This window comes from Quercus robur, chromosome 7 (assembly GCF_932294415.1).
Source record: "Quercus robur chromosome 7, dhQueRobu3.1, whole genome shotgun sequence".
Taxonomy (NCBI): domain Eukaryota; kingdom Viridiplantae; phylum Streptophyta; class Magnoliopsida; order Fagales; family Fagaceae; genus Quercus; species Quercus robur.
The window spans coordinates 44,817,753-44,844,970 of NC_065540.1; the positions used below are offsets into that span (position 1 = coordinate 44,817,753).

The 27,218-nt window shown below is 33.4% G+C and overlaps 1 protein-coding gene and 1 pseudogene across 1 annotated transcript; one reads left to right on the forward strand and one right to left on the reverse strand.

Annotated features, from left to right (window-relative positions):
* Window positions 1–4,136: 4,136 nt before the first annotated feature.
* LOC126693609 (pectinesterase inhibitor 2-like) lies at window positions 4,137–4,796 on the reverse strand. The gene has a single exon (XM_050389649.1). The coding sequence runs from the start codon at window positions 4,778–4,780 to the stop codon at window positions 4,259–4,261; it is 522 nt and encodes a 173-aa protein (XP_050245606.1). The 5' UTR covers window positions 4,781–4,796; the 3' UTR covers window positions 4,137–4,258.
* A 13,599-nt stretch (window positions 4,797–18,395) lies between these two features.
* LOC126693608 (folylpolyglutamate synthase-like) lies at window positions 18,396–27,016 on the forward strand (annotated as a pseudogene).
* Window positions 27,017–27,218: the final 202 nt, after the last annotated feature.

Below are 27,218 nucleotides of genomic sequence, written 5' to 3' on the forward strand. Positions count from 1 at the left end.
CTCCACCGACCCATCCCTCATCCTCACCAACCCATCCCTTGTCCTTGTCCTCTGCCGATCCATCCTTCGTTCACAGGGTACTCCGGCAACCTATCTCCATCGACCCATCCCTCGTCCTCGCCAACCCATCCCTCATCCTCATCGACCCATCTACCTCCATTCTTTTCCCTCAAGACCCACCTCCTTTCTTTTCCCTCAAGATCTGGGATTTTATGGGGTTTATATAGTGTGTTTTTATTTTGTTTACATGATTTGGTTGAGGTAGTAACAATAGTTTTTTCTTGGTTGCAATTGATTTGTTTTTGCTAGGATTTGCTTGTATTTAAGGTAAGGTTTTTGACTTTTCCCCAGATTGGGGGGATTCTCAAAAAAAAAAAAAAAAAAGGGTAAGGTTTTTGACAATTTTCTAGAAAATGTTTTACATGCAAAACCAAACACTGGAAATACTTTTTCAGGTGTATTTTACAGTACACAACCAAACGGAAAAAAAAAATGTTCTCCTTTCCGTAAAATATTTTATACTCGGAAAACATTTTACATCTTGTCAAATGCAGCCTAAGTTTTTTTTTTTTTGATAAATAAGAAAGAAGTATATTCAAGAACTACCTCATGAAAACACAAGGCAGAGCAAAGATTACAGAGGAAGAAACAAACAGAAAAAAAGAAAAGAAACACAAAAACAAACAGAAAACAGCAAAGAGCTAATTACAAAGGAGAGAACACAGAAACAAAGGGAGAGAATCACTAGAGGTGAGTCCCCAAGCCCTAGACCAATCAAAGAGAGAGCCACTAAAATAAGCAAGCAACTAGTCATCGGATTTGTCCCTGCCCTCAAAAGTTCGCCAATTTCGCTCCCTCCAAATACACCACATTAGGCACAGCGGAGCTAGATTCCAGATGCTAGAAGAGTGCTTTTCCAACCAATTCCACCAACCGAAAAGCGTATCTGCAACCGATCTTGTCAAAACCCAAGAAATCCCAAAAGATCTAAAAACCAAACTCCACAACTTATAAGCTTTTTCACAGTAGAGAAGCAAATGATTCACCGTCTCCCCATTACAATGACACATAATGCACCAGTCAACAAAATCAAAGCCTCTACATCACAGAATGTCCCCTGTAAGAATCTTCTCCCAAGTTGCCGTCCAAACAAAGAAAGAGACGTACGTAGGAGCCTTAACCTTCCAAATACCTTTCCAAGTAAAGAAAATAGGCAAGGGACTTCGAAGCCTATCGTAGAACGAGCGGATGTTAAAATCCCCTTTCTTCGAATTTTTGGAGCCATCATAGAGCATAAGCAAAAGTTTAATTTAGCAGGGGATTTCTAGAGTAATTATACTGTGGAATTTTTAAGTCCAATCTGCTTCTTAATAGGAACCAAAGCATAGCACAATTAGTTATAAAGCATCAATCACCCCCATCTCCTTTAGGAACCAAGCTTATTTATTAAAAAAAGTGAATTGAATTTAATCGCGCGGATGAACAACTTGGTTTTTTGGCTGGAAAATTGACAGTTTGAATCATGCTAAAAATAATTTTTTGATGATGGCATCCCTGCTTTTAGCTAGCTTATTTGCTTAATTCTAGTTTTTGTCTTACCTCTTAGCAAATAAACTAGTTGCTTAAAATCACTTCTTATCCTATCTTTTAACAAACAAGTCAGCGGAAAATACAAGATACCAAACTTTGGCTAGATTTGCCCATAAAATTGCAGAGACGATAAGATAAGAGAGAGATTCTAAGCACTAAAAATGTTTCTGATGTTCTGGTTATTTATTTATATATTTATTTTTATTATATATAAATAATTATCAAGGGAAAAGAGCATTCCACTAAGGATAGACAAAAAAGATCCTATAAGAGATAAGACATGAGTAATGCAATTATGCATAGTTAGTAGTTACCTTATATTTTAAGGGTCATAAAACCCACTTATTTCTTAATAAAAAAATTGAAGACTCACTTCTACAAAAGCTAAACTAAAGTAACACTGAAAACAACTCGACATTCAAACCCGTATTCTTTTTAACCAATAATTGAAAACTTATACCTTTTATTTGATAGGCAATATATGTAATGCTTTTCACTTACAAATTTAAATTTTCTTGTGTATAAGATCAAAATATATAAAAAGTCAGTACCCTTGACTAGGACTGGACTGGTCAATGCTTCATGACTTTACTTTCTTCAATTTTTAGCTCGTTTGTTGAGCATATTTGTAACTTGATGAGCTGCAATTTTGTGCGTGTAATCTTATACAAATGCCAAGCCATAATTCCATTGGAATTCACTCATAGAATTTAAGAGAAACAAAATTTTATCCTATTTGGTCCAGAATGGTGATACACTATGTATACAAGACAACTAAAATTGTACTTTTTTTTTTTTTTTTTTTTTTGAGGAACTCATGCTTTCAATTATAATTAGGGAAATGCTAATGAGTGCCCTTAGAGCATTAGTTAAGAATCCAGTTAAAGAAAGTTTCTATGAAAAAAAAATAATAATAATATTTTGACAACTTTTTTCATTTCCCATAAAAGTAATGTTAAGACTTTCTTAAAATTGATTATTAACAAATACCCTAAGAACACTCGTTAGCATGATCCTAACAAGTTTTGACATCAATTAATTATGTACGAGAATGTATAATTTAATGTGTACAACAATAATTATTAATTAGCGTTTGGTCTAAGATACAAGTTCCAATCATAGTTGAACATCATGTTGCATATGAAAAAAGACCAAATCTCACGGCAATTAAACCGTGTTGCCTTACTGTATTACCAAATTTCGTTAAAAGCAATAAATTGTGTCAGAAAACCATTGGGCAATTAAATAAACAAATACTAATTGAGCAATTAAACCGTGTTGCCTTATTTTATTACCAAATTTCGTTAAAAAGCAATAAATTGTGTCAGTAAACCGTTGGGCAATTAAATAAACAAATACTAATTGAGATAAAATAAATAAATAAATAGCATTACCGGCCCTAGGTAACACTCTCCAATGTTTTCTTTTATTATTATATATAAAATGACAATTACATTATTATTATTAAACATTGGATTGACCAATTCTATTGATCAATAAATAGCTTTCTTCTCTTTCTTTCGTGCTGTTTGGTCTGCACTTCTATGCCACTTTCGAGGAAAAAAGAGAATTCCAATTTTTTAGAGATTATTTATATATGGGTCCGGTTAATGTGTGCCCTTAGGGCACACATTAAGTTTTCTGTTTTTGGAAACATTTTTTTGAAAATTGAAAAAGCTATCATTACTTTTTCAATTCTCGAGAAATTTTTTTTCAAAAGTGGAAATTAAGGGCACACATTAGTAAAATCCTTTATATATTAGAGCTTGTTCATAAAATGTGGTAGAGAGTACTATTATTTCATTTGATTTATTTTGATATGATTGGCCATCTTAGTGGGACATACATCATGGTGGTTAATCATCTTCATTTGGTGCTGAAAAGGCAACCTAATAACAACAACCTAAAGATAATCAAGTACTATTTATTTAATACTTATAACAATGTGTTTCTTCTTCTTATGCAATAGTTTGAAAGTATTTATTTTTTAATAAATTAATTGATTTACACACAAAAACCAGAAACTAAGGAACAACCCGTTTTTGTTATTATAATATATATATATATATATATATATAGACACTTATTTAAAGTAATTTGTAGAAAATATTCAGGGTAGTGAAAAAAGGATACATTCTTTGTGATTTATTTTATGAGTCATATACTCAATGTTATTATCGAAGAAAAAGGATACATTTGCAATACCCCACTTGGTCTAATGGCACTTCCTTAACTTGAGAGGAAGGGGAGGGGGTGGTGAAAAAAAAAGATATGTTAATATAAAAGAATAACATATTTTATTTGTTTTATTGCTTTTTTTTAGATAGAAAATTTTAATATATGGCGTTCATTTCTGATGATAGCTATTTATCATTAAACTAAAATATTAATTGGTTTTTGGTGTATGCAAGGATTAAAACTCAGATTTCTATTCAACTATTAAAGATTTTACTAGTTGAGCTAAATATATTGCTAAAACATAACGAATTAAGCATAGAAAGTGAAAATGTCACTCAATAAAGTAGAAAGGACTCCATATATTGATCACAATAGCATTGATCTCCGTGTTTGAGCCCTCTCCCCTTAATTTATTATAAATAAATGTGAATCAAGACAATGATTTCATTAAAAGAAAGGCACATATTTTTCCGTCAAATATGTATGCAAATTATGTAGCAATGTATGCATTGACACTTATTGCAGTCTGGCTAGTCAAGAGCATATCTTCGGTTATAGCAGCAGTAGGTGAATCAGAAGGGAGGCCATTTTCGCAATTGTAAGCTAGAGTAGTCAACTGGCCTAAATCAGTGATGTCCTTGTACTTTCTCTGCTTTGACAACAGGTGAGCCGCATTGAGCTTGTCTTGCATATCCTTGTAAAGCGTCACACAATTGGAAAAATCATTTTTGAGAGACGGATTGGTAGTGTTGTCACGAAATTGTGTAAAACTCTGGTTATTGTCACTAGCTTGTTTCATTGTTAGCTCAAGTGATATTAATGAGAGTGTGGGGAGGTCTGCCGAGCTAGTACGCGGATCGCTTGTTAATATACTCTCACAGATTTCTTGGTTTTGAGTTTGGGAGCAAATGGTGGCCAGGACATCAGGGTTGACACCATAAGAGCAAGAGATGAGAAGAGAAAGAGATGCTACAAACAGAGTAACAGTAGAGAATAATGGAAAGCAGCCCATTCTTGGTTATTGTATTGTAAATCTAATTCCTTTAAGTTGAAGGTGATCAGAAAGATATATATAAAAGCTGAAGAAAGGAGATTTGACAGCCAGACCCTATCTAGAGGCTTGTTTTGAACTTCAAAAACATGTGCTATGCATGAATCAATAATATATGTTGATATATTTAAATATAAATGTAACAATACTCAATCAATCAATCAATCATCAATCAATATATATATATAAAAGCAGATTCCTTACGTGCAAGAGTAGAAGGTTCTGCCAAGTGGCGCATTGTATGATATTTTTTCCATTTGAGCTTTTATCTTATCTAAATTTAGCATTTATATCATTTAAATTTAACATTTATATCAAAATATTAATTAAGTATATATATAAAAGCAGATTCCTTATGTGCAAGAGCAGGAGGTTCTACCAAGTGGCGCATTGTATAATATTTTTTCCATTTGGGCTTCCATCTTATCTAAATTTAGCATATATATCAAAGTATTAATTAAGTATATATATAAAAGCAGCGACTTTATAAAATGTTATCAACAAATCCTAAAATCAATAGAATAGAATTACCTAAGAATAGAATTTAAATAAAATAGAGAGATAAAAAAACGTAAAAGAAAAAAAAAAGAATTTTCATTTTTTTCCCTACGTTTCTTTAAAAAACGTAAAAGGAAAAAGAGATAGAACTTGCATTTTTTTTTCCTACATTTCTTTTTTTGCGTCATGTGACTTTACCAAATTGCAGAAATTTTAATAGATTTTTGAAAAATAAATATATTTTTGTTTTGTTCTTATCTTTTTCTCCTATAATTTCTAAGTTGATAAAAATTTTAATTTGAAATCACTTCTTTAGATAAAGTTTGATAGACACAAAAACTCAATAATTTAATATCAACTTAACTTCTTCTCATCCATTAAGAAAAAAAATATATATTCTTAAGCTTCACACTTTCATAAATTTATATATATATATTTTTTTTTGTTCTTATCTTCTTAAATTGCAGGATTTTTTTTTTATATATTTTAAAAAAATAGATATTTTTTTTTTGTTCTTATCTTCTTCTCCTATAATTTCTATTTTTTTTTTTAATTTCAACTTCACACTTTCATAAATTCTTACTATATGTAAAAAAAAATTGAAGAATTTTGTTTAGATTTTAAAAATTGGAATATTTTTGATAAAATAGAAGTTTAGTTATTATTATCAACTTAAATTGTAATACTTAATCAATTTTTAGGATGTACACAAAATCTTAATCAATCATTGAATGCTTATCAATTTTATTTAAAGCACCATTCATTTGTAGTTTTGTACTTTAATTCATTAAAAAAAACGTCTATCCTTATTAGTACTTTCTTTCTTTATACTAATATGAAATTCTATCCATATTTATCCAATAAAAAATAATCGAAGGACATTTAGTTTAAGTATAAATCATCTAAATTCAAACTTTATCGGATTAAGAAGTTAGTATCAAAAACAAAGATTTAAAATCTTATCTTACTCTAAAATACAATACAAGTGTTATTTTGCTTAGCTGTGTTTGTCTCTTTACTTCTTTTTTTTTTTTTTTTTTGGGGGGTGGGGGGGGCCTGTCCGCATGTAAATAGTGTTACCTCTAACAATGTTGGTGTAGTAATGCTTTTTCATGAGTACTTATTTTTGATGTTGCAACTTTTGTAATTGAAAAGTGCTACGTTTCTCCTCTTTGCCCTACCTACAACCTTGCAGGTAATTTTTTTTTTCTTTCATCATATTGAATAGATTTTGTGTATTTGTTGCCTTTTTATTATTATATAATATGAAATTCTATGTTTCATTACACCTTTAATTGTTTTTTTTTAGAAGTCAATATAGCAAGCAATATATTTGTATTTTTTAATTTCTTATTACATGATTATTTGTTGTTGACATCAATATTTTATAATGGATTTAATTTGTTATGACTTTTTTTTGGTGCTTTGTTCCATGTAATCTATATTCATTAATTAAAAGCAAAATTTGTTATCAAACATGAAATTGGATACAAAAGAATCCATCCGTCCAAATTTCTATATAAGTTTATCTTTATTTAACTCTGTTTTTTTTTAAGCTCAAAAATTTGGATATTTTTTCATTAATGAATTGAAGTTTTGGCTTAATTTTGTTTTTAACCGTTTCGATTATTGAATTCATTATTTTTTCATGTGTAATATTAATATCTGTGTTTTTTTTTTTATGATAAAAAAAATAATATATGTGTTCTTAAAGGCTAAAACACAATACAATCACAAAATATTACTTTAAGTTAGGGTGTTATATTTATTTATTAGTAAGTTAGAATAATACATTAAGTTAAGAGTATTATGTTTTTATTTATTATTAATTTAGAATGTTACATATGGATACATATGTTGGTTTAGGATTGATATAACTTATAACCATTTGAATGAAATCAACACTAAAAAAAAATTATTTAAATATTAAAATAAGAAATAAAAATTAAATTTATTTAAGTGTACAAGTACAAATTATTTTTTAATCTTAAATTTTAAATTAATTCTTTTTTCATTTTATTTGTTATTAAATTTAATTATTGTAGGGATAAAGGGCCCAAAACCATATGTTGGGCCTTGGGCTTTGTCCAAAGACATTGATAGGTCCGAGAAAGAGCAAATAGTTGTTACATGTTCCCCGTTAAAATCTCATAAGTAGGAAACGAATAAAAGGTGGTCCGAGGAGAAACTCCTCCTCGGATATGATGAATATAGTTCAAAGTACGTACTCCAGCTATTAGAGTGATCCTCCAAGAAGCTCCAATGATGGGGACATGCCTCATGAATATACAAAAAAAAAAAAAAAAAAAAAAAGGAAACCTAAAAATATCTAAGGGAAGTTGCCACCACCGCATTAAATGTATTGTAGCTACTTTTCTAATCGCATTTATGTGGAGAAGACCTCTGAACAAAGCTACCTTGGCTACCACAACTCACAGAGAACCAGAGGGGGTTTCTGATGGAACAGGTACTCAAGTAAGAGATCGGATAATCAACAAGTGTAGGATGAAAATGGTCCAAAGGAGGATATATAATGTGAAAGGCTCTTCATGAAAAAGAGGAGGTGAAAGAGAGAGAAGAAAGATTGTAGCAATCTAAACTATCTTTGCATTCATTTGTGATTAAATTATACAAGGAGGACCTCCTCGTACTAAAAATATCTGAAGACCAAATCTCTTATTTGTGTTTGACAGTCATTTAAATTAAATCTATCCGTTGTTCAATTCATTAAGGCCTAGTTCTTTAACCCACTCTCTACAAATTTATTGTACTGGACTCATTGGGCCAACATCCCATACGTTTTAGGCTTGGAATGTAAATTGAGACCCTACAATTATATTATCAAAATATTTTTTATTAAACCGTGCATTGCACGAGCATAATATTAGTATATATATAAAAGCAGAGACCTTATGTGCGAGAGTATGAGGTTTTGCCAAGTGGTACATTGTATAATATTTTTTCCATTTAGGCTTCCACCTTATCTAAATTTAGCATTTATATCAAAGTATTAATTAAGTATATATATAAAAACAGATACCTTATGTGCGAGAGCATGAGGCTCTATCAAGTGACGCATTGTTTGATATTTTTTCCATTTGGGCTTCCATCTTATCTAAATTTAGCATTTATATCAAACTATTAAGTAATGACATATGCATTTATTTTGATGCATTAATAAAATTTAAAGAATTTGTATACATTTATATTTGAAATGCTTTGGATAGATATGGATGGATCCAAAAAGTTATGAGAAAGATAGGAAGTAAGAAAGGTTTTTAATTTTATGCATAAGACTAAATTTAATGCAAAATTGCAAGAGTTAGATTCAATGAATATTGAGTAATATGGTTATTTGCCTCAACATTTGTCAAATATAAATCCTCATTTCCTTTGGACTTAAAAATCAAAGGATCATAAGTAATTTTTTACTAAATTTATCAAAATGTACCGCGCATCGCTCAAGATATCCACTAGTAAACTATCAATAGCACCATTATGATTTGAGTGATTGAGATTAAATTATGCCTAAGCAATAGGGCTGATTGGAAGCCCATATCTGAATAATAATTAATAATAGTATAAGAAATTAGTTAGTAATCTATGCAAGTAAAAGTTTTCATGGGCTGTTGAAAAAAGTTGAAACAATGGGTGACATAAGGGGGGCTTCTATTTGCCAGAATGGTCCTAGACTAATGCAGATGATAGACTTATTTTTTGCAAAGTAAAAGAAAATGAGTGCTAGAAGCTTTTGGAGATCTTAGCCATGTATGAAAGTGCATCAGGTCAGTAGATAAATAGAACGAAAACCACTCTCATTTTTAGCAAGTCAACCTCATAGGATTTGCAGGATACAATCAAATTAGCTCGTGGGGTGAGGTTGGTCCAACAATATGAAAAATATTTAAGTCTACCATCATTTATTGGCCAAAAAATGAAAGAGAGTTTTGACAACTTTAAATAGAGGGTGTGGAAGAAGCTGCAAGGATGGGAGGGCAAATTATTATCTCAAGCACGCCAAGAGATTCTAATAAAAGTAGTGGCCCAAGTGTTACCTTTTTATATGATGTCATGATTCAAATTGCCTAGCGGTTTGTGCCATGATATAGAATGTCACGCCCCAAAGCCAAAAGGGTCCAAAGCATGAAAGACCGAGCCTTCAAGATGTATTGTAGTGATTTTTTTTTCTTTCCATTTGATAAAAATAAATAAATATATTGATCTCTCCACAATATGAATCAAAGCTCTATAATCACACTTACAAACAATACAAACTACAAATCATGTGTCTCCAAATATACATGAAAATCCAAAGCTCCAAATAAATAAACACAAAATCACAATCCTCTCTAAGATACATAATCACAACAGAATCTAAACCTAATATGCCCAAGGCTAACAAACCTCAAGAGCCCAACCTTCAGTGGAATTAACTATGGCCTCGAATAATTTAGTAAACTAAGCAAACAATTTATGGACAAATCTCGCACTTAGCATAGTACTCCCATCACCACCAAAAACTAAGCTTCGTACTTGACGTATAACTAATTTATCTGTAAAACTGTTGGAGAGTGGAATAAGCTAAAGCCTAGTAAGTAGCATAATTAATGGGGGTGGTAGAAATGCAAGTTTCATTTTCAATAATAATAATATGATCTGACAAGAATGATTGATTAACGAAACACAAAGTTTCTCAAGGTAGATATCTTGAAACTATATAATCTGTGAACACCAACAATATAATTTCCAAAACTATAATATCTAACATAATGTAAATTATCACAAAAATACCACACTACCACATAGACCAATCAAGGGATCCACCCATTCACAACTGGCATGATATTGTCCTCTTTGGTATGTAGACTCTTAGCCCCATGGACAGCAGCCTCACCCATACCCTCAAGGTTTTTCTCTCCCCCCATGGGCAGTAAAGAGAGTGCATCAAATAGGACCTCCCTTGCATGTAGTCTCTCGGCCCCATGGGTAGCAGCCTCACCCACACACAATCAAGGAACCTCTTCCCCCCATGAGCAGTAGGGAAGAACGCATCATCCAAAGTGAAAGGGCACTGACCTAGATTTAATTATGTTGTCACAAAGGCTACAAAAACTAAATCAAGTGATCACCGGGAAATCACACATGGCATGGTGTTAAAACCACATAAACTCACAGGTTACATTACTTTGGAACGCATAGTTCATATCCAGGTAGTTTTAGAAAAACCTTAAATAATCTAACTTCTACAAAGTTTGTAAGGTTTTCAACTTCATTCTTGTCAAGAAATTCTCTATCAATTTCCCAGATAATAAGACAAGATAAGCATCTTTAAATTTTTCAATATACCATAAAATCCATGATTTCCTTATCAAAGATTAAATAAAAAATGCTAATTTTTCTATATCAACAATTCATGCATTTCCCCAAATACAATACCAAATATAATGCATTTTCATATATAATCATATATATATATATATATATATTAAGGTTACGACACAATAGTTTTTTAGGAAAATATAGTTTCCATGGGTAGTTTCCAAAAGCGTGTCTAACCCAAAAACAACATTTATGCAACATGGTTATTTTTCAAAAATCTCATTAAAAAGCTACTTACCTCGGAAAGCCAACCAGTTTTACCTCAACCAGGCATCACAAAATCAACTAATCTAGTCACTAGGTCCATGACCAAGAATATCGAAACCTAGAAACACAATGATCAAACCTATCAATAACAAGGCCTTTCACAAAGTACCATCACGCTTATCTCCATAAATCATAACGATACCTTAAAGTCTAGCTTGCCCATCCTAAGACAAATTCCCTTCCCAATTAGGAACCAAACAAGCATCCAAGAAACTCATAGTGCCAACAACCAAAACATTTTAAATTCATTACCGCAATAATGTGCATCATAAGATAATATAGCATACTCAAGAATCTCTTTTGGTACTAAATAATATATTTAAGCTAATATAAGATCAACCAAGGTTTGGGATTAATTCCACAATTTCTCAGCGTTTTAGTCTTGTTTTTAGATTTAGTACATAGCCGGGCAGCCATTTTGTAAAAATTGTTTGGCCAATGAAAAGTTATCCGATTAATTCAAAACTATAAGGGAACATTCCCCTATATGTATACAATGTACCACAGAAAATTCAGCCTAAAAAGATTTTTCTATAATTTTAAAAATCATGCATTGTGGCTGACTCAAATCTGTCATGACAGCTTTAGAAAATTGCTATAGTTGTAAGACTAGCCCAAATTATTTGAGAATTTACTAACATTAAAACCACCAGATTTAAAGCATATTAAAAACAAGGAATCAAACCCAAAATCTCATATAAACAACTTATCAAACACTAGGTATGCAAAAGCACATGCTCACACTCCACTTTCATAAATTCAAAGTTAACACTTCACTCACACTCACACTTGCCAAAGCCATTTAAATGCAAAGGAAACACTTTGGAATCAACTAATGCAACAAGAAAACCTATATAGCTGCTCTAGGAAACCAAACTTCAAATACGCACTAGTAAAAATAGACAACCAAAACACCCCATCAAAGCAAACACACCTAAATAGTTTGAAATTTTCAGATTTAATAAAAACTCATGCTGCCCAAATCCTCATAACCCTCTAAACTTCCAATACTCAGCAAACCCATCAAGTATATACCATAAAAATCATAAACTAACAAAACCCAAGGGATTTCATAGAAGAAATTGAGAGAAAACTTAGATTTTTACCTTGGGTCTCTTGCACTTCAAAATGTCATAGAGTTTTGGCTCTACTAGGAGAATCAATGGAGACATAATCCTCCTTAATAGGGAGATTTCGACTAGAGAGGAGAAAGAAATGATGAAGGAGATGGGAGCTAGAGTGTGTTTGTGTGTGTTTCAGTGGGTGGGTGAGATAGAAGAATAGAGAAATAGAGAGAAGGGGCAGTGGTCAAGAGGGAGAGAGATATCAACATGAAAATGAGGAAGAAAGGGGGGGGGTGACTTAAGTTGAAAAGCTTAATTACTGATTTGCCCCAAAAATATCTTGTGAGTAAATTACCCATTTGCCCTTCAAGCTTCCTCCAAATTACACTTAATAACCGGGGTGTAACATAGAAGCTCTAATTTGAGAATTTTTTCGGGGGCAAAGAGGGGAAGGCCAAAAGATACACTGGACCAAGTGGGAGGATTTATGCAAACCAAAGACACAAGGTGGAATGGGGTTCAAAGATCTTTCAAGGATTAACAATGCACTCTTGGCAAAACAAACATGGCGTCTCTTGCATAATAAAAACTTGTTGTTCTATTGAATTTTTAAGGCGAAAATTTTCCCTAACTACACAATCATGGAAGCCACAAACCCAAGTTCAACCTCTTATGTGTGGAAGAGTATTCTTAGGGGTAGAGAAGTCATCAAAAGAGGAGCAGTTTGGTGGATGGGTGATCGATGATCAACTGCAATCTAGGGGGAGCGTTGGCTTCTAGAGAGACACTCTCCAAAAATTTTATCACCATGTATAGGAGGTCTAGCCAAGGCCAAGGTGAGTGCTTTAATTGACCAAGAGCACAAAACCTAGAAAGAAGAAGTTATAGATGCCAACCTGCTAAGTTTCGAAAAATAAAATAAAATCCATTATGCCACACAGATCAGCCCAATACACTCACCTAGGCATTCAACCCCACGGGGGAATAATCAATTAAGTCGGGTTACAAATTCTCGCATCAAGAATTCCAGAATTCACAGCCTGGTCAGTTCGATCCAGAGTGCCTAAAGCCTCTGTGAAAAGCGATACGGAGTTTACAAGTTCCAAGTAAGGTAAAAAATTGGGTTTGGCGAGCGACAAAAAATTCTTTACCTACAAAGATGAACTTGGTGAAGCGACAAATTATCACAAATGACTGCTGTGAGCATCGCGAAAGACCAAAAAGAACATATAGGCCATGCTTTATATCACTGTCCGAAGCTATTGGAGCTTTGGAACAAAGTCCTTCTCTGGAATCACAACAGCCTAAGCCAAGTGATATCATTTATTGATTTAATGGGTTGTGTTTTTGCAGAAAATAGGGACTCCACTCTCTTCTCCATGGCAATCTAGGCGATATGGACTCGGAGAAATTATTTTCAACTTGAAAAACTTGCAGTTCCTCTTGGCCAGTTGCTGCCTCAAGCAAAGGAAAGGCTACGCGATTTTAGCCTCCATAATTCCTCGACCATAACACCAGTGGGATGATCACCCACTTGCTGGCAATCTCTGAATAGAAATCTATTTAAGGTGAACTTCAATGGCATGCTATTTGATTCAAAAAACAGTGCTAGTATGGGTGTGGTTATTCGCAATGATATGGGATAAATCACGGTTTCTCTCTCGCAAAAAACTTCTCTCCCATTCACAGCCATTGAAGTGGAAGCTATAGCAGCAAAGATGGCTCTAGAGTTGGCTTTGGAGACAAGTTTTGATCAGGTGATATTGGATGTCGACTCATAGATACTCATCCCGGCACTTTGGAACAAGTCTCACTCATTGTCACACTTCGGCCACATTGTGAAAGACATATAGTACTTTGCCTCTTGTTTTCCAAAAATACATTAATCTCATGTTCGTAGGCATTGTAACACTGTAGCTCACTCTTTAGCAAGATAAGCAATTTCTATTTCTCAAATGCAAGTATGTATGGAAGATGTATCACAAGATATTATTCATGTACTTTAGGCCGATCTTAATGGCCTCCCTTAAATGATAAGTTCTGTCTTTATTTCAAAAATAAAATAAAAATCATATTATGACCATATAATAATTGTGGGGGCTAGTCAGTCACCAGAACTATTAAAGTCAATTTAATTGGGCCTGTAGACCATCCGAGGATGCAAATTTGTCCGAGGAGGCCCAAGTCAGATCGTAAGGGTAACCGCACGAAAGGAATAGTGAATATCACGAAAAGTGAGTTCAGTATTCGTCCGAGGACACAGTCCTCCTCGGCAACGTGAGTCCGAGGATGATCAGGACGCCGTCTTGTTACAATCGTACCTCGGAACTATGTCACCACTAAAAGTGAGATAAGGGACCAAGGGTAAGAAAGAGAAGGCAAACAAATATCTATAATCACAGCTGCCTCCACATTAATTGTTTTTCAACCAACTCTCTGGCCGCATTAATGTGGAGGTGATACCTGAACAGTGACGAAGCAGCCTTACAGCTACTCATAGGAGGTTCCAGGAGGTGTTAGATGGGACAGAAAGAAATCCCCCAAACCCAACCTACACGTGTGTGGTGAAGATGGTACGAAAGGGACAGTATATAACATGAGAGAATAACTTGCCAAAGGGGGGACGGAACATAAAAAAAAAAGGAGGAGACGAAAAGGATACAGAGAGAAAAGACTGAGAAACCTTAGAACTTTACTTGTTTCAAAGAGAGACCCATAATGACATCGGTTTTAATCCATCTATAAACGTGAAAGTGAATCGTTTTTCTTTCGAAGAGTTAATCTAGTTCTCAAATACCCACGCTCTACAAATTATATTGTTCGGGCCTTTGACGTACGAACCCAATACCCGTTTGGGGTCGTTACGAATTGACTCCTTATAATAATATTTTTGGTTAAATTGCTAATTTAGTCCTCCAATTGTTTTTAGTCTAACTATTAATTGTGCCATTTAGTCCTACGACCTCTTTTTTTTCCCCTTTTTTATACTGATAATTCAATTGTTATAATAAAAACAAGAATGGAGGATTTGAACTATAATTCTTTTTATAAATAAAATTAGGTAAGGCTTTTTGCTAGTCCTTCCTGTAGACATCAAAATTTTATAATTTGTTACACTACTTTGTGACCATATGATTTATTTCATACAAATTTTGTGTACACTTCCATTTAAATTTTAATAAAAATTAATAATTTAAATTGACTTCACTTTACATTATATTTTAAGCTTTTAACATATGCTCTTAATTTTTTCAAATTTTAAATAAAGTGGAGGTTTATATACATAAAATGTACTTAATTTTGAAAGTTGATGAACTAAATTGACATAATTAATAGTTGAGAGATCAAATTAAAATTCATCACATAGTTGAAGGATTAAACCAATAATTTACTTATTTAGTGTTTCTCAACCAAAAAAAAGAAAGTAATTTAACCTAATGTTTCCAATTCAATGAAGTTCAATTTAATTTTTTCTTTCTCCACTTTCGAGCATGTCATCATCATCATCATCATCATCATTATTATTATTATTATTATTATTATTATTATTATTATTATTATTATAGAATTCTAGTTTGTCATGTAAACAATACAAAAAAAAAAATCAGTCCAAAAAAAGGTAAAATGTTATTTTGATCCTTAAAATTTATCCAAAGTTTTTTTTTTTTTTAGTAATTTAGACTGTAGAGACAAAAATAGGAATGAAAAAGTAACTTTTTCTAATAGTTTAAGGAAGTAAAACAAACATTTGATAAAATTTAGAGACCAAAATAGTATTTTACCAAAAAACAAAGTAAGTATTAAATATTTGAACGGAGTTTTGAATTTGTTTTTGAATAAAATATTTAAAACCAAAAAATGAAAAAAAGAATCCCAATTATATTTTAACCAAAAAAAAATATAAAGAAAGAAAGAAAGAGAGCTAACGACAAAAAACGGCTCATATTTTCATTTCATTTAGGAGTTGCTTTCAGTTTCAAAGGCAAAATTTGCCAAATAGTATAATTCTGGAAAAATTTTAAGCGAATGACGTGTTCAATGTTAATTAGTTAGTTGGACTATTTTTTGGAAATCGATTTTAAGAAACTCGACTTCCAGCCAAAATCGATTATAGTAAACTCGTCTTTCAACCAAAATCATTTTTTCCTCTCTTTTTTTAATTCATTTTCGGTAGGAAGTCAAGTATAGTAAACTCAACTTTCACTGAAAGTCAATTTTGGTATACTCGACTTCAAAAAAGAGTTCAACTAACTAATTAACTTTGAACACATGTACCATTTTCCCTATTCTTTGTGTGTGTGTGTGTGTGTGTGTTTGTTTCTAAAAAAAAAAAAAAAAGAATGGGTAATTGTCTCACATTGCTTAAGAGAGTGTGTTGTGTGTAGTATAATTGACCCCACCCTCCCTTAAAAGTTACCATGACTTTTGAGTGAAGTTGTGGTATGTTTTTGTGTTAGAACTTCTTTCCCTCTCCCTTATGTGTATGTGTGTTTGTTTCTAAAAAAAATACTTTGAACGCATGCCATCCGCCTTAAATGTTTCTAGAATTATACTATTTGGCAAATTTTGCCCAGTTTCAAACTTTTCTTTCTCTTCTTTCACTTCCAAATTCCAAATCTCTCTCTCTCTCTCTCTCTCATCCAAAACAACCCACAATGTCTACATATATCATGTAAACAAACATGTGTATATATATATATATATATGCACCAAGCTTTCTCTCTCTCTACAGAGCAAGCTTTCATGGTGGGGCTCCACTCTACTCTCAGACCCACCTCTTCTTCTTCATCTTTATCATTATCTTCTTCTTCTTCATAGTCCTTCACTTCTCACCTCGTCTTGATCCTCACACTTCTCTTCTTCACCCTCGCTGGCTTCACTTTCATTTTTCAATGGTGGGGCATACTTTACTAGGGGTGTATAGCCAACCCGCCAAAACCGACCTGACCTGGTCGGTTTTTAGGGCTTGGTGGGTTAAGTTGGGTTACAAAAATTTTTTTGGTAGCGGGTTGGGTTGGGTTTAGGTCATAAAATTCCAAATTCACCAAATCCGACCCAACCCACCCATATATTTAATATATATTGTAAGGACTCAATTCGTGACGGTCCCAAAATAGTATTGGGCTCGTACGTAAAAGGCCCAGACAATATAATTTGTAGAGCGTGACTTTGAAAGGCTAGGCCTTGGTCACCGGACAGTGGTTTGGATGGCTCCGGTCAATGAATCTCGTCCGAGGAGTCTATGGAGCTTTGTGCTCTTGTTATCCTCCTTTTTTCTAGGACTCCATGGCTTGGGAGACGAGTTGTCCCCCCCTTCTTGCACTGCCTTTCTTTTCTTTTTATACTAGCGTTTACCCTCTCTCCAGCGTCCACGTGTAAGCTCAATTTTCTAGGGCTTAAGACTTGTCTTGTCAGCCCATACCTAGAGTGGTTGGGGGGTGTTTGCAAAAGCTAAAGAGTATAGTCCTGTCAGGTGCAGAATGCTTTACTGCAGTACTGGTAGCCTTTTACTTGGGTTGTTCCTGCACTGTGCTCGCTCTTCCTTTTAGAGGCATTATGGGATGTTGAGCATAAGGTCGTCCTCGGCCATTTCCTAAGGCCGTTCTGGACTTCCATGGTGCGTCCTCGGCAACGTCTCTCCTCGGCGCAGGCCTTGGGCCTTAATATAAAATAGGCCGGGGTCATAAATTCTCTGACCCCACATATATATATATATATATATAATATTATATAATTAATAAAAATTTTAAAATAACAGGCTCTTCCTATCTTATCTCAAAGCCAATTAATTTACATAAACCCTAATATATTACTATTTTTGTTTAGTTATTAGTGTTGTTTGTCTTTAATGTTTGGTTTTAAGAAATTATATTGATATTAATCTTTAGATTTTTTTAATATATTTATATTTTTTTCTATTCAATTTAATAATAATAATAAAAATTTGTCCAACTCATTGGTTCAATCCGACCCATGTGGGTTAAATTGGGTTGAGTCAAATTGGATTTATGTGATAGGTTAGATTGGGCTGAATTTTTTTTAACCCACCATTATGGGTAACTCGATTCAACCCGACACATTCACAACCCCAAACTCAACGACCCCATTACCCGTTGGTCCCGGACCACTATGATCCATGAGTTCCCCGGATTAGCCATTTCCGGGTCCGGACCCTCCCACCCCTCTCGCTCTGATTGTGTTGATCTTCTCGGTCAGAGTCGCTCGCCGGCGTTTCCTTATTACAGGGATTGGAATTTCGGGCTCGGGTCGGATCTAAAGCCAAAGGTTCGATATTGGTTCATGGGTTTTGGTTCTTGGGGTTTGTTTTTTGGTGGGTGTGTTTTGGTTTTTGGATCTGTGATGGTTTGAGAGATAAATGTGTGATTTTTATTGGAATGAGAATGGATTTTGGATATGACTTATGTGGGATATTGTTCATTGATGATCAAATTTAAAAAAAAAAAATTTCATGTAGGAGATTAGTGTTGTTGTGTTTTGATTCAAACCCATTAGAGCTTTAGTTTTTGTTTGATCATTTCTATTTAAGGTTTTCATCAATGTGATTTATTTATTTTTAATTTTGTTTGATTAATCTTAAACATATCAGGAAGTAACAAAGGTTTTGACTTGTAATATAATAGAATAGAATAGCGCAAAAGAATACATACATGTGGCCAACCATGACTAATATGTTGAGGAAACCATAGCTAACCCCATAAAATTTGGGACTAATAAGGCTTGATTGTTATTGTTGTTGTTTGCTTGATTAATCTTGAAAAGATTAGCTATAAATACAAGCTCTGATGGAGAAGGTGCTTGGTGTTTTGACATTCAGGTTGACTTTGATTATTTTCTGAATTGATATGGAAGTTATCTATTGAACCTCTTTGATGCTTGTTGGTCATTTATATACTGAGATATTGATTGTTATTGATCCATAAGCCCTTTTAATTCTTCCGTTTGGTTTGTTGTGGCCTTTTAGTCTGTTTGATGGTCAATTTTAATTATTTCATGGATTCTTCCATTTGATCATAATCTATATTAGCAATTTGAAATCTTGTTTTGGATTAATTTTGAATAATTGGTGTTAGGAAATAATGCTAATTTTGACATATATTTGATATGGGGAATTATGAATCACTTTGTGACCTCTTCCTTCCGCAATTTGCTGTATGCCAGATATGTATTACAACGAGCACTTCTGCTAATCTAGAGCAGATTTTGCCATGGATCTTTTATCATAAAGTTATTGGAGTTTCAAACTTTTTCCTTTTTTTGGAAGGGAAGGCTGCCTCTGCAAATGTGACTAAAGTCTTAGAATCAATTCCAGTGAGTCTTAAGTTCTTCACTTTTCTTTTACATTTTACTACTCAATACCTCCTTGTATTTTGGTTGCTGCACATTGTGTCAATTTAATTCCCTTCTTGTTTTCAATTTCTAAAATTTTCCTTGTTATGGACTTGACATATCTTGTTCAGGGGGTGAAAGTTATATACAGAACGAGAGAATTAGAGGAGCAGCAAGCTAAAAGGTTTGTACATTCTCCATTAAAATTATATAGTAGTGTGTGTGTTTGTCTTCCTATCTTAGGAAATTCTCTAATTGAATAGTTTATTGCTATCAGAATACTATTGGTGCAGGACAATTAATAGAAAAATAAAAGAACAAGAAAAGTAAAGGATAAACCTAAGAATCAGCACTTAGGTCGCTTGGAATCAGCACCAAGCTAAACCCTTAGGAATCAGCACCTAAGGACCCTTAGGAGTAAGCACCTAACAACTGGAAAAAATCTCCAATCTGAATTTCATTAATCAGATCTATTCTCCAAATACAAATAAACTAGACTCTTATATAGAGCTAGAATTGGAAAATAAAGAGATAAAGATAACAACATACCAAAACTAATCCATACTAATCCCTATCTAATCTCAAATCTAATCCCTTTCCAAATAAAAGTCTACAACTTCAATTTCCTATAAGATAAATACAAAAATCTGAAAATATAAATTCTAAATAATTTTGGTTTTGCTCCTGCATTATACTCCCTTGGTTGGAGAAAACTTGACCTCAAGTTTTAAGGTATTGAGTGATGAAAACTCTAGCACATAATACTTGCTGCAGTTGAGGAATCAACTTTGGGAGCATTGAAAATAGATAAACCTTGTATTCCACCTCATGAAACTTTACTGGAAACTTTTTTGGGGTCACAAACTCAATGTGAGGAATTGGAACATCAACCTTTTCAACTTTATCAAACTGTAGATCTGCATGCACCATGGATGATTCTTCAAGTATAGAGGCTTCTTGTTGTTTAAACTCTATAATAGACTCTTCTGGTTGCATGAACATTGAAACTTCGGTTGACACTTGCACTTCTTTTTCAATATGAAGGTCCGATGGTACTTGATTTTCCTTCATTTGAGTAGTCAAGTCTTGAACAACCTTCATTTGATTAGCCAAGTCTTCAACAGTTTTCATTAGATTTCCTAAGTCTTGGCATATGACAGATACTTTATGAGTGAGCTTTGCATTGTTGCACTGCCTCATACTTGTTCTTTGATCTTGTAAATTGCCATGAGAAGGTTGTTGTAGATCTTTGTGAAAATACTGTGGAAAATATACAATACAAAGATCTTCTTTCATTCTTTCCCAAGTAATTTGAGACCAATGGCATCTAAAGTGAAGGCTCTCATAATGATTTCAATACTCTAAAGCTCTACCAGCAACTCTTGTTTTGGCATACCACATCTTTTGTTTGTCATTTGATAAATGCACTTGTGCAAAGAATTGTTGATTGTTCCACCGTAAATATCCAACATTTGAAAATCCACGGGTATTGATTTTTATACCCATAAAAATTAGGTGGTTGGACTGCTACCATTTTGCCCAAAAATGACAAATCTCTAAAAAAATAAGAACCTGAGCTTGCACACTTGAGTTGCAAATTTTATTTTATGAAACATTTATAACTTTCTATTTGAGTGACTTGTTTGTGATGCACTTGTTATCTTGTATCCAGTTTGACTCTTACTACAAACTAGTTTACTTTTTAGTTTGCCATATTTCTTATGCAATTAAAGTTAAAAATACCCGCGGGGGGGAAGAGATATCTGGATGCCTAATTAGATATTGACCGTACGATATGCAGGAGATACGCTTGGAAAGATAGCTTCACACAAGGCTGGAATTTTCAAGGTATAAAACTCCTTTGAGCAACTCAGACTATAATGTATCTGGTTTCCTTAATAATTGGTTATATATTGCAATATTTCTCTTTTGATTATTAATATGGGCAGTTTTCATTTACAAGTATTTTCTGAATTGGGTTGATGTCTTCCCTCCTCCTGAAGCCTCAAATTCCTTCATTCATGGTACCCCAACTTTCTGAAGCAATGGATGTTCTTCTGGAGAGGGCCCATGAACTGAAGGTAATCATATTCCTCAGCCAATCACATAGGATGAATCATGTTAAGAGGTTTATTATTATTTTGTTTTTCCTTTTCAAGAGCCTGCCATTTTTTAGTTATATCTTGTTGTTTCATGACCTATCAAAAAAAAAAAAAAAAGACCTGTTGTTTCATGTTTGTTACTTTTATGGGCAAACACATTAACAATGGATTCACTATATACCAGATAACTAACGTATTTTGCTAGGCAGATTAGATGAAGATCTGAATCTAATCCTGTTTTAACATATTTTCCCCTAATTTGTGTGTTAATATAATCTGATGAGTACTTTCACATATGTAATTTCATGTGTTTTTGTATGCTTGTTTCTTTGACTATGCTTTGTGTGATTTAAATGTATTTGTAAATTATAAATTCATAACCACATACATACATTCATTATGCATATGATAATAAATCCGGTACATATTTATTGAATTATATACAATAAAATCCAGAGCCTATATATATATTGAGGTACCAAAATGCCATCCAACTTTCTAATACTTTTGATTAAGAAGAATAGGTGTATTTTATATTAAAATATTATATTGACAAGCTTAGTTAACCCAACAGGGCTATGTCCTTATATGTTCTTGAAAGTTCAGGATGGGTAGATTAAAGATGGAAGAGTGCATTAATTGAAACTTTTATTATCAGAAGAAATGACCATCATCCATTTTCCATTGTTTCATTATTTTATTAGAATACTTCACAGCAAAGTTAATAATAAAATAATTAGTGTAGATTTAATACTCACACATGCACCTACAGTTAGATAAGGAATTTTTTTTCATAAGTCATTTAGATATGGATTTGTTTAATGTTACAGCAGAATTGTAAGCCAATTGATAGTGACCTAATTGATTGATCTATTCTTATCAAATGCAGGTTCCATTGAAAGTAGCTGCACCTCTTGATAACAAAAAGTTTGATGGATTGAAGCTTGGCTTGTCTGGTGATCATCAGTTCATTAATGCTTGTCTTGCTGTTTCCCTTTGCAAATGTTGGCTCCAAGGAACAGGAAATTGGGAAAAGCTATTCCATAATGTTGGTTGAAATTCATCGGCCTTTGCCTTTTGATTTACACGCAAACTATATCTCAATATATCTCAGGCTTGTAAACTCACAGAACCTTCCAAGTTTTTCATCATGAGAGGGTAATGGAATGTTATAAAATTGGTTAAACATATAACGAAATTATAATCATTGTAGTCTGTTTGTGGTTGAATGTAGGTATGTGCTTATCTTTTATGTGTACACAGTACACGCACACACACAGGGCTTTTTTGGGTTTGGATGGAGCCAGAAATATCTAGTTTCGTAAAAGCTCAGTAAGGATATTTATGGTCTCAACCATGTCATGTAAACCAAGTGTCTCTGGGCTAAATGGGATTCTACTGTCCCCCCATGAACAAGGGGAATGGAAGGTTTGATCCTGTTCAGGTGTGTGAATTGTATTTATCTGACAATAAAACGTAATGTAACCTTTTGTTGGTATTTTTTAATTATTTGGATGCTTGAAAGATTAATAGTCTCTTTAATATTGGTCATCTTGGAACTGGGTCTCAAGAACATGTTTTTTCGTTTCCTTCTTTGGTGTTTCCATTTTCTCCTACCTTAATTGTCTAAACTTGTGGAATACATTACTTATCCAAAGAAAAAAAAAATTGTGAAATATAAAATCAGGATATCCAGGAGGCTGATTTGCCGGAGTCTTTTGTTAGAGGTCTTTCAACTGCACATATTCCTGGGAGGGCTCAGATTGTCTATGATACCTATCCCGAATCCAATAATTCATTAGAAGTGTTTGAAAATTCTTTTGGAGATCTGACCTTCTACTTGGATGGAGCTCACAGTCCTGAAAGCATGGAGGCTTGTGCCAAGTGGTTCTCTAGTGCTGTGAAAGGAAACCAGATATCATCTGCTTCTTCATTTAAGCTAAAAAATCTAGAGGGAGTTTGGGGAAATGGTCACATCCGACATGGAAGTGGGAGCATGGAGGAGTCTAACAAACTAATAAAGCAGGTAAAAATCCATGATAAACAGCCAGGTGTAGTTTCAGAGTTTATGTTTAGAGGTGTCTCTTGATAACTTATGGTGATCCAGTTATGATAGCTTATATATTTATTGATGGATGCTTTTCTCCAATTTTAAATAGATTGTAACTGTGTTTATACCTTATTATAGATTCTTTTGTTCAATTGCATGGACGTGAGACACCCACATATTTTGCTTCCACGGCTTGTGAGTACATGTGCTTCAGGTATTGCTGCTTCAAAGTTGAATAAGTAGTCATATTGTCCCCCCCCCCCCCCCCCCCTCTCTCTCTCTCTTTCTCTCTTTCAAGAAATTAATTTTCTCCTACATATCCAAGACTACACGATTAAGTACCAAAGAGATCTGGTTCTCTAAGCTGAGCTCAATCAAAGGGTAGTTATATGCATGAGTTTTGTTTTGAAAGATTTCTCCATTTATAGATGTACTTCTTAAACATATGCAAAATGCTTCTTACCTACTTCAATTTACATCCTCTTGTATTTCTAGCATTCTTACAAAGCCTGAAAGCATGTCACTTCATTCCAGTGCACCTGTCATTTACTCTATTCCATATGGCCATATCATCTTAATCAAAATTCTTCTTTATCCTAATTAGTGCTCTATTTATTTCTTTGAAAACAAAACAAATAAATAAAGCGGAGGCATAATAGTTTGAAACAATTAATTACAATGATCCAGATACTTCGCTCCAGAAAATATTGACTGACATATTCTGTAATCTATACACTGGGGAATAACATTGGAAACAAATACCGGTTGATCTTGTCATTAGAGTTTTTACAAAATTTTAAATTTCAATTTTCCGTACTGCCAATGGCATCTACTTTTGATAAATGAGGTGGCCTTTTGAATCTTTCCTCCTAAGAAATGACTGCATAAAAAAATAGTCTTATTTTTTCTCTTATTTATTTTTCTTCCCAAGAAGAATTCAGCATGGTCATGAAACTTAAGAGTATGCATTGATTGATTTAATAAAGTTCTGTGCAGGAACTCATTTCGCAAAAGCCTTTTTTGTCACAAGTATGTCAACTTATAGCAAGGTTACTTCTTGAGCAACCATTCCTTCAGATATCTGTGGCAGGGATTTGTCTTGGCAATTTAACCTTCAGATGCTTTGGGAGAAGATTATCCACGGGAAAGGTATGCCCCATCAGATATCATTGTAAGTCAACATATATAATTTTTCTTTATCTGTGAACATTAAGATTCATTGGGAGAGAGGCTGGGCTTTGGTGTGATGGCAAGTGCCTTCCACCCAAAGCGACATGTTGTGGTTTGAGTTTGGGAATCAATTTCTCAAAAAAAAAAAAAAAAATAAATAAATAGGGGTAAGTTTTCCTGCCAATTACCTCTCCCAAACTTCCCACAGAATTGAGAACTTTATGCACTGAGTATGACCTTTTATTAAGATTCATTGGGAGACTTGAAGGGGTTATAGCAATGAGTCTTGGAACAGTTCGCACTTGCTCCATGAGGAACTTAACAGTTTTTATATTTTGGAAATGATCTAGACTCTGGTTATTTGAGATAAAAAGATTGTTGTAAGGAGGAACTTGTTATTTGGGGCTAAACCAACATTTAAAGGTGTCAACTATATAAATTTTGTTTCAAATCACCAGCTGAAACTGTTGGTTTAATGATTCTACCAGGTTTCACTTGTTCTCTAATTTAAAAACCTGTAGTTCAGTATTAAGTTGAACCAAGCAGCAGTGAGGAGTAAAGCTGATTGTATCAAAACATGGTTCATAAATGTCCATTGGTAGTTTATAAGGCCAGTTGGTGTCTTGATACTCCATCTAGAAGCTCAGCATAATGACTAATTACCTATTTTGTCAAATTAGAAACTGGAAAGGAAAAAAGAAAAAAAGAAAAAAAAGGAATTAGAAAAGAGGTCTGCCAAAGCACAGATGGTTCCCTGAAGATTTTTTTTTTGTTATATATAAAAAAAGGCTTTTTGTATACTTCTAGTTTAGCTGTAAACCAGATAAGATTAGGGTTGTAGGCAAAGAAAGAGGGAGAGAAGAATGAGCAGAGGAGTTTAAGAAAATAGGTTTAGGGGTCAAAATTATTATTTTTCCTTCACCATAGCATGTATTTATTTTAGAGTGATGTAACTTGATTACAAAATACCTTTAAGCTAATATAAGAATAACAAACCAATATAAAAAAGACAGTGAAACTTCCACGTACTAAGGCTTTGGCATTCGTGTTTTTATTTTATCTAATTTTTACTTAAAAGAAAATGATATTTGCAGAACTCATTAGAGGGTTTGATTTTACTGTGGGCTCCATGCATAGTTGATTGGTGTTGTATATTTAAGATTTGTTCCTGTAACCAGTCTCTTCTAAGGTTTCTAGTTCCATGTTTGGTGAATGTTTAAAGCAAACCACCATGATACAGGATGGGAAAGCTTGGATTTCTCAGTATTGCAGTAATAGTAATTTACCCAATCCCATTAATTGGTGAAATCATGACAGTGCCCCTTACCTGAAGTATGGTGTAATTTGATCGCTCACCCAGAGCATTAGGACCATGTTTTCTTTTCTTTTCTATATTTTTCTTTTTTCATTTTGTATGGATTTGAAAAATTGCTATTTTATTAAATCTTTTAAAGGATGAACTTACCAGCACGCTATTATTCTTTTCACATGCAGAAGTAGATACTTTACGTGACAAGGGTGCCAAGATGGACAATGCTAAGATTTTACCTCATGAATTTCTTTATGAGGATGCTTCTCATTGCAGTCCTGCAGATAATTACTTTGCTTGCAGTGCAGTAATGCCTTCATTGCCATTGACAATAAAGTGGCTGCGGGATTGTGTGAAACAAAACCCATCCTTAAAAGTTCAGGTAAGATAACTATCTGCAATTACAGTGTGTTCTTATTTTAACTTGATGTTGAATTGGCTTAGTCTGCATATGGGGTTATAGAGATTTAGACTGGGGCAAATTAATTGTGAAAATTCCCATGGCTCTGGCTTAATCTCAAGAAGAAAACTCCAAATGAAATTTGTCATGAATAATAGTGATGATGATATGCCATGTTATGGTTATGATAATGGTTATAGTACACCCCACTTCAGAGTCCTGACCAACACTTATGCTAACTAGGTGATTTCTGTGCTTTTTGCTGATTTACAGGTTCTTGCCACTGGATCATTGCATCTGGTTGGAGATGTCCTAAAACTATTGAAAAGATGATATAAATTAAAGACGGTGCAAAGTGCCAACAACACAGATAATCCAAAACATTCTTTTGCTCATTTGCCTAACATTACATTTTCATACCACATTGTTAAAGCTGCTGAGGTTCTTAATGCTTCTTTTGTATGTAACATTATGATTATTGCTTGTTATAAGGTACTTGATGTATGTACCATTAAGAAAAAATAAATTGATTTATAATTTGTTAATTGTTAGACCTGAAAAGTTTAATTTCTTTTATGAAATAGACTTTGATTTGGGTTTTGAGTTGATAAGTTGATGCAGTAAGAATTTATTTAGACTTTCTTGCCAATGTAGTCATTTCAGTGTGTTTATGCATTAGGATAGAACACATAAACTCATTGAGTAATATGGAACCCAAGGCCCCAAAAATGATGTTTAGTGGTTACTGCCCTTTAAAGGTTAGAAAACCTCTAAAATGATCCTTTGTTTTTCATGTCTATAGATTCAATTTTC

Excerpts from the sequence above, each read along its gene's own strand:
- LOC126693609 (XM_050389649.1), bottom strand. The coding sequence starts at position 4,780 with ATGGGCTGCTTTCCATTATTCTCTACTGTTACTCTGTTTGTAGCATCT.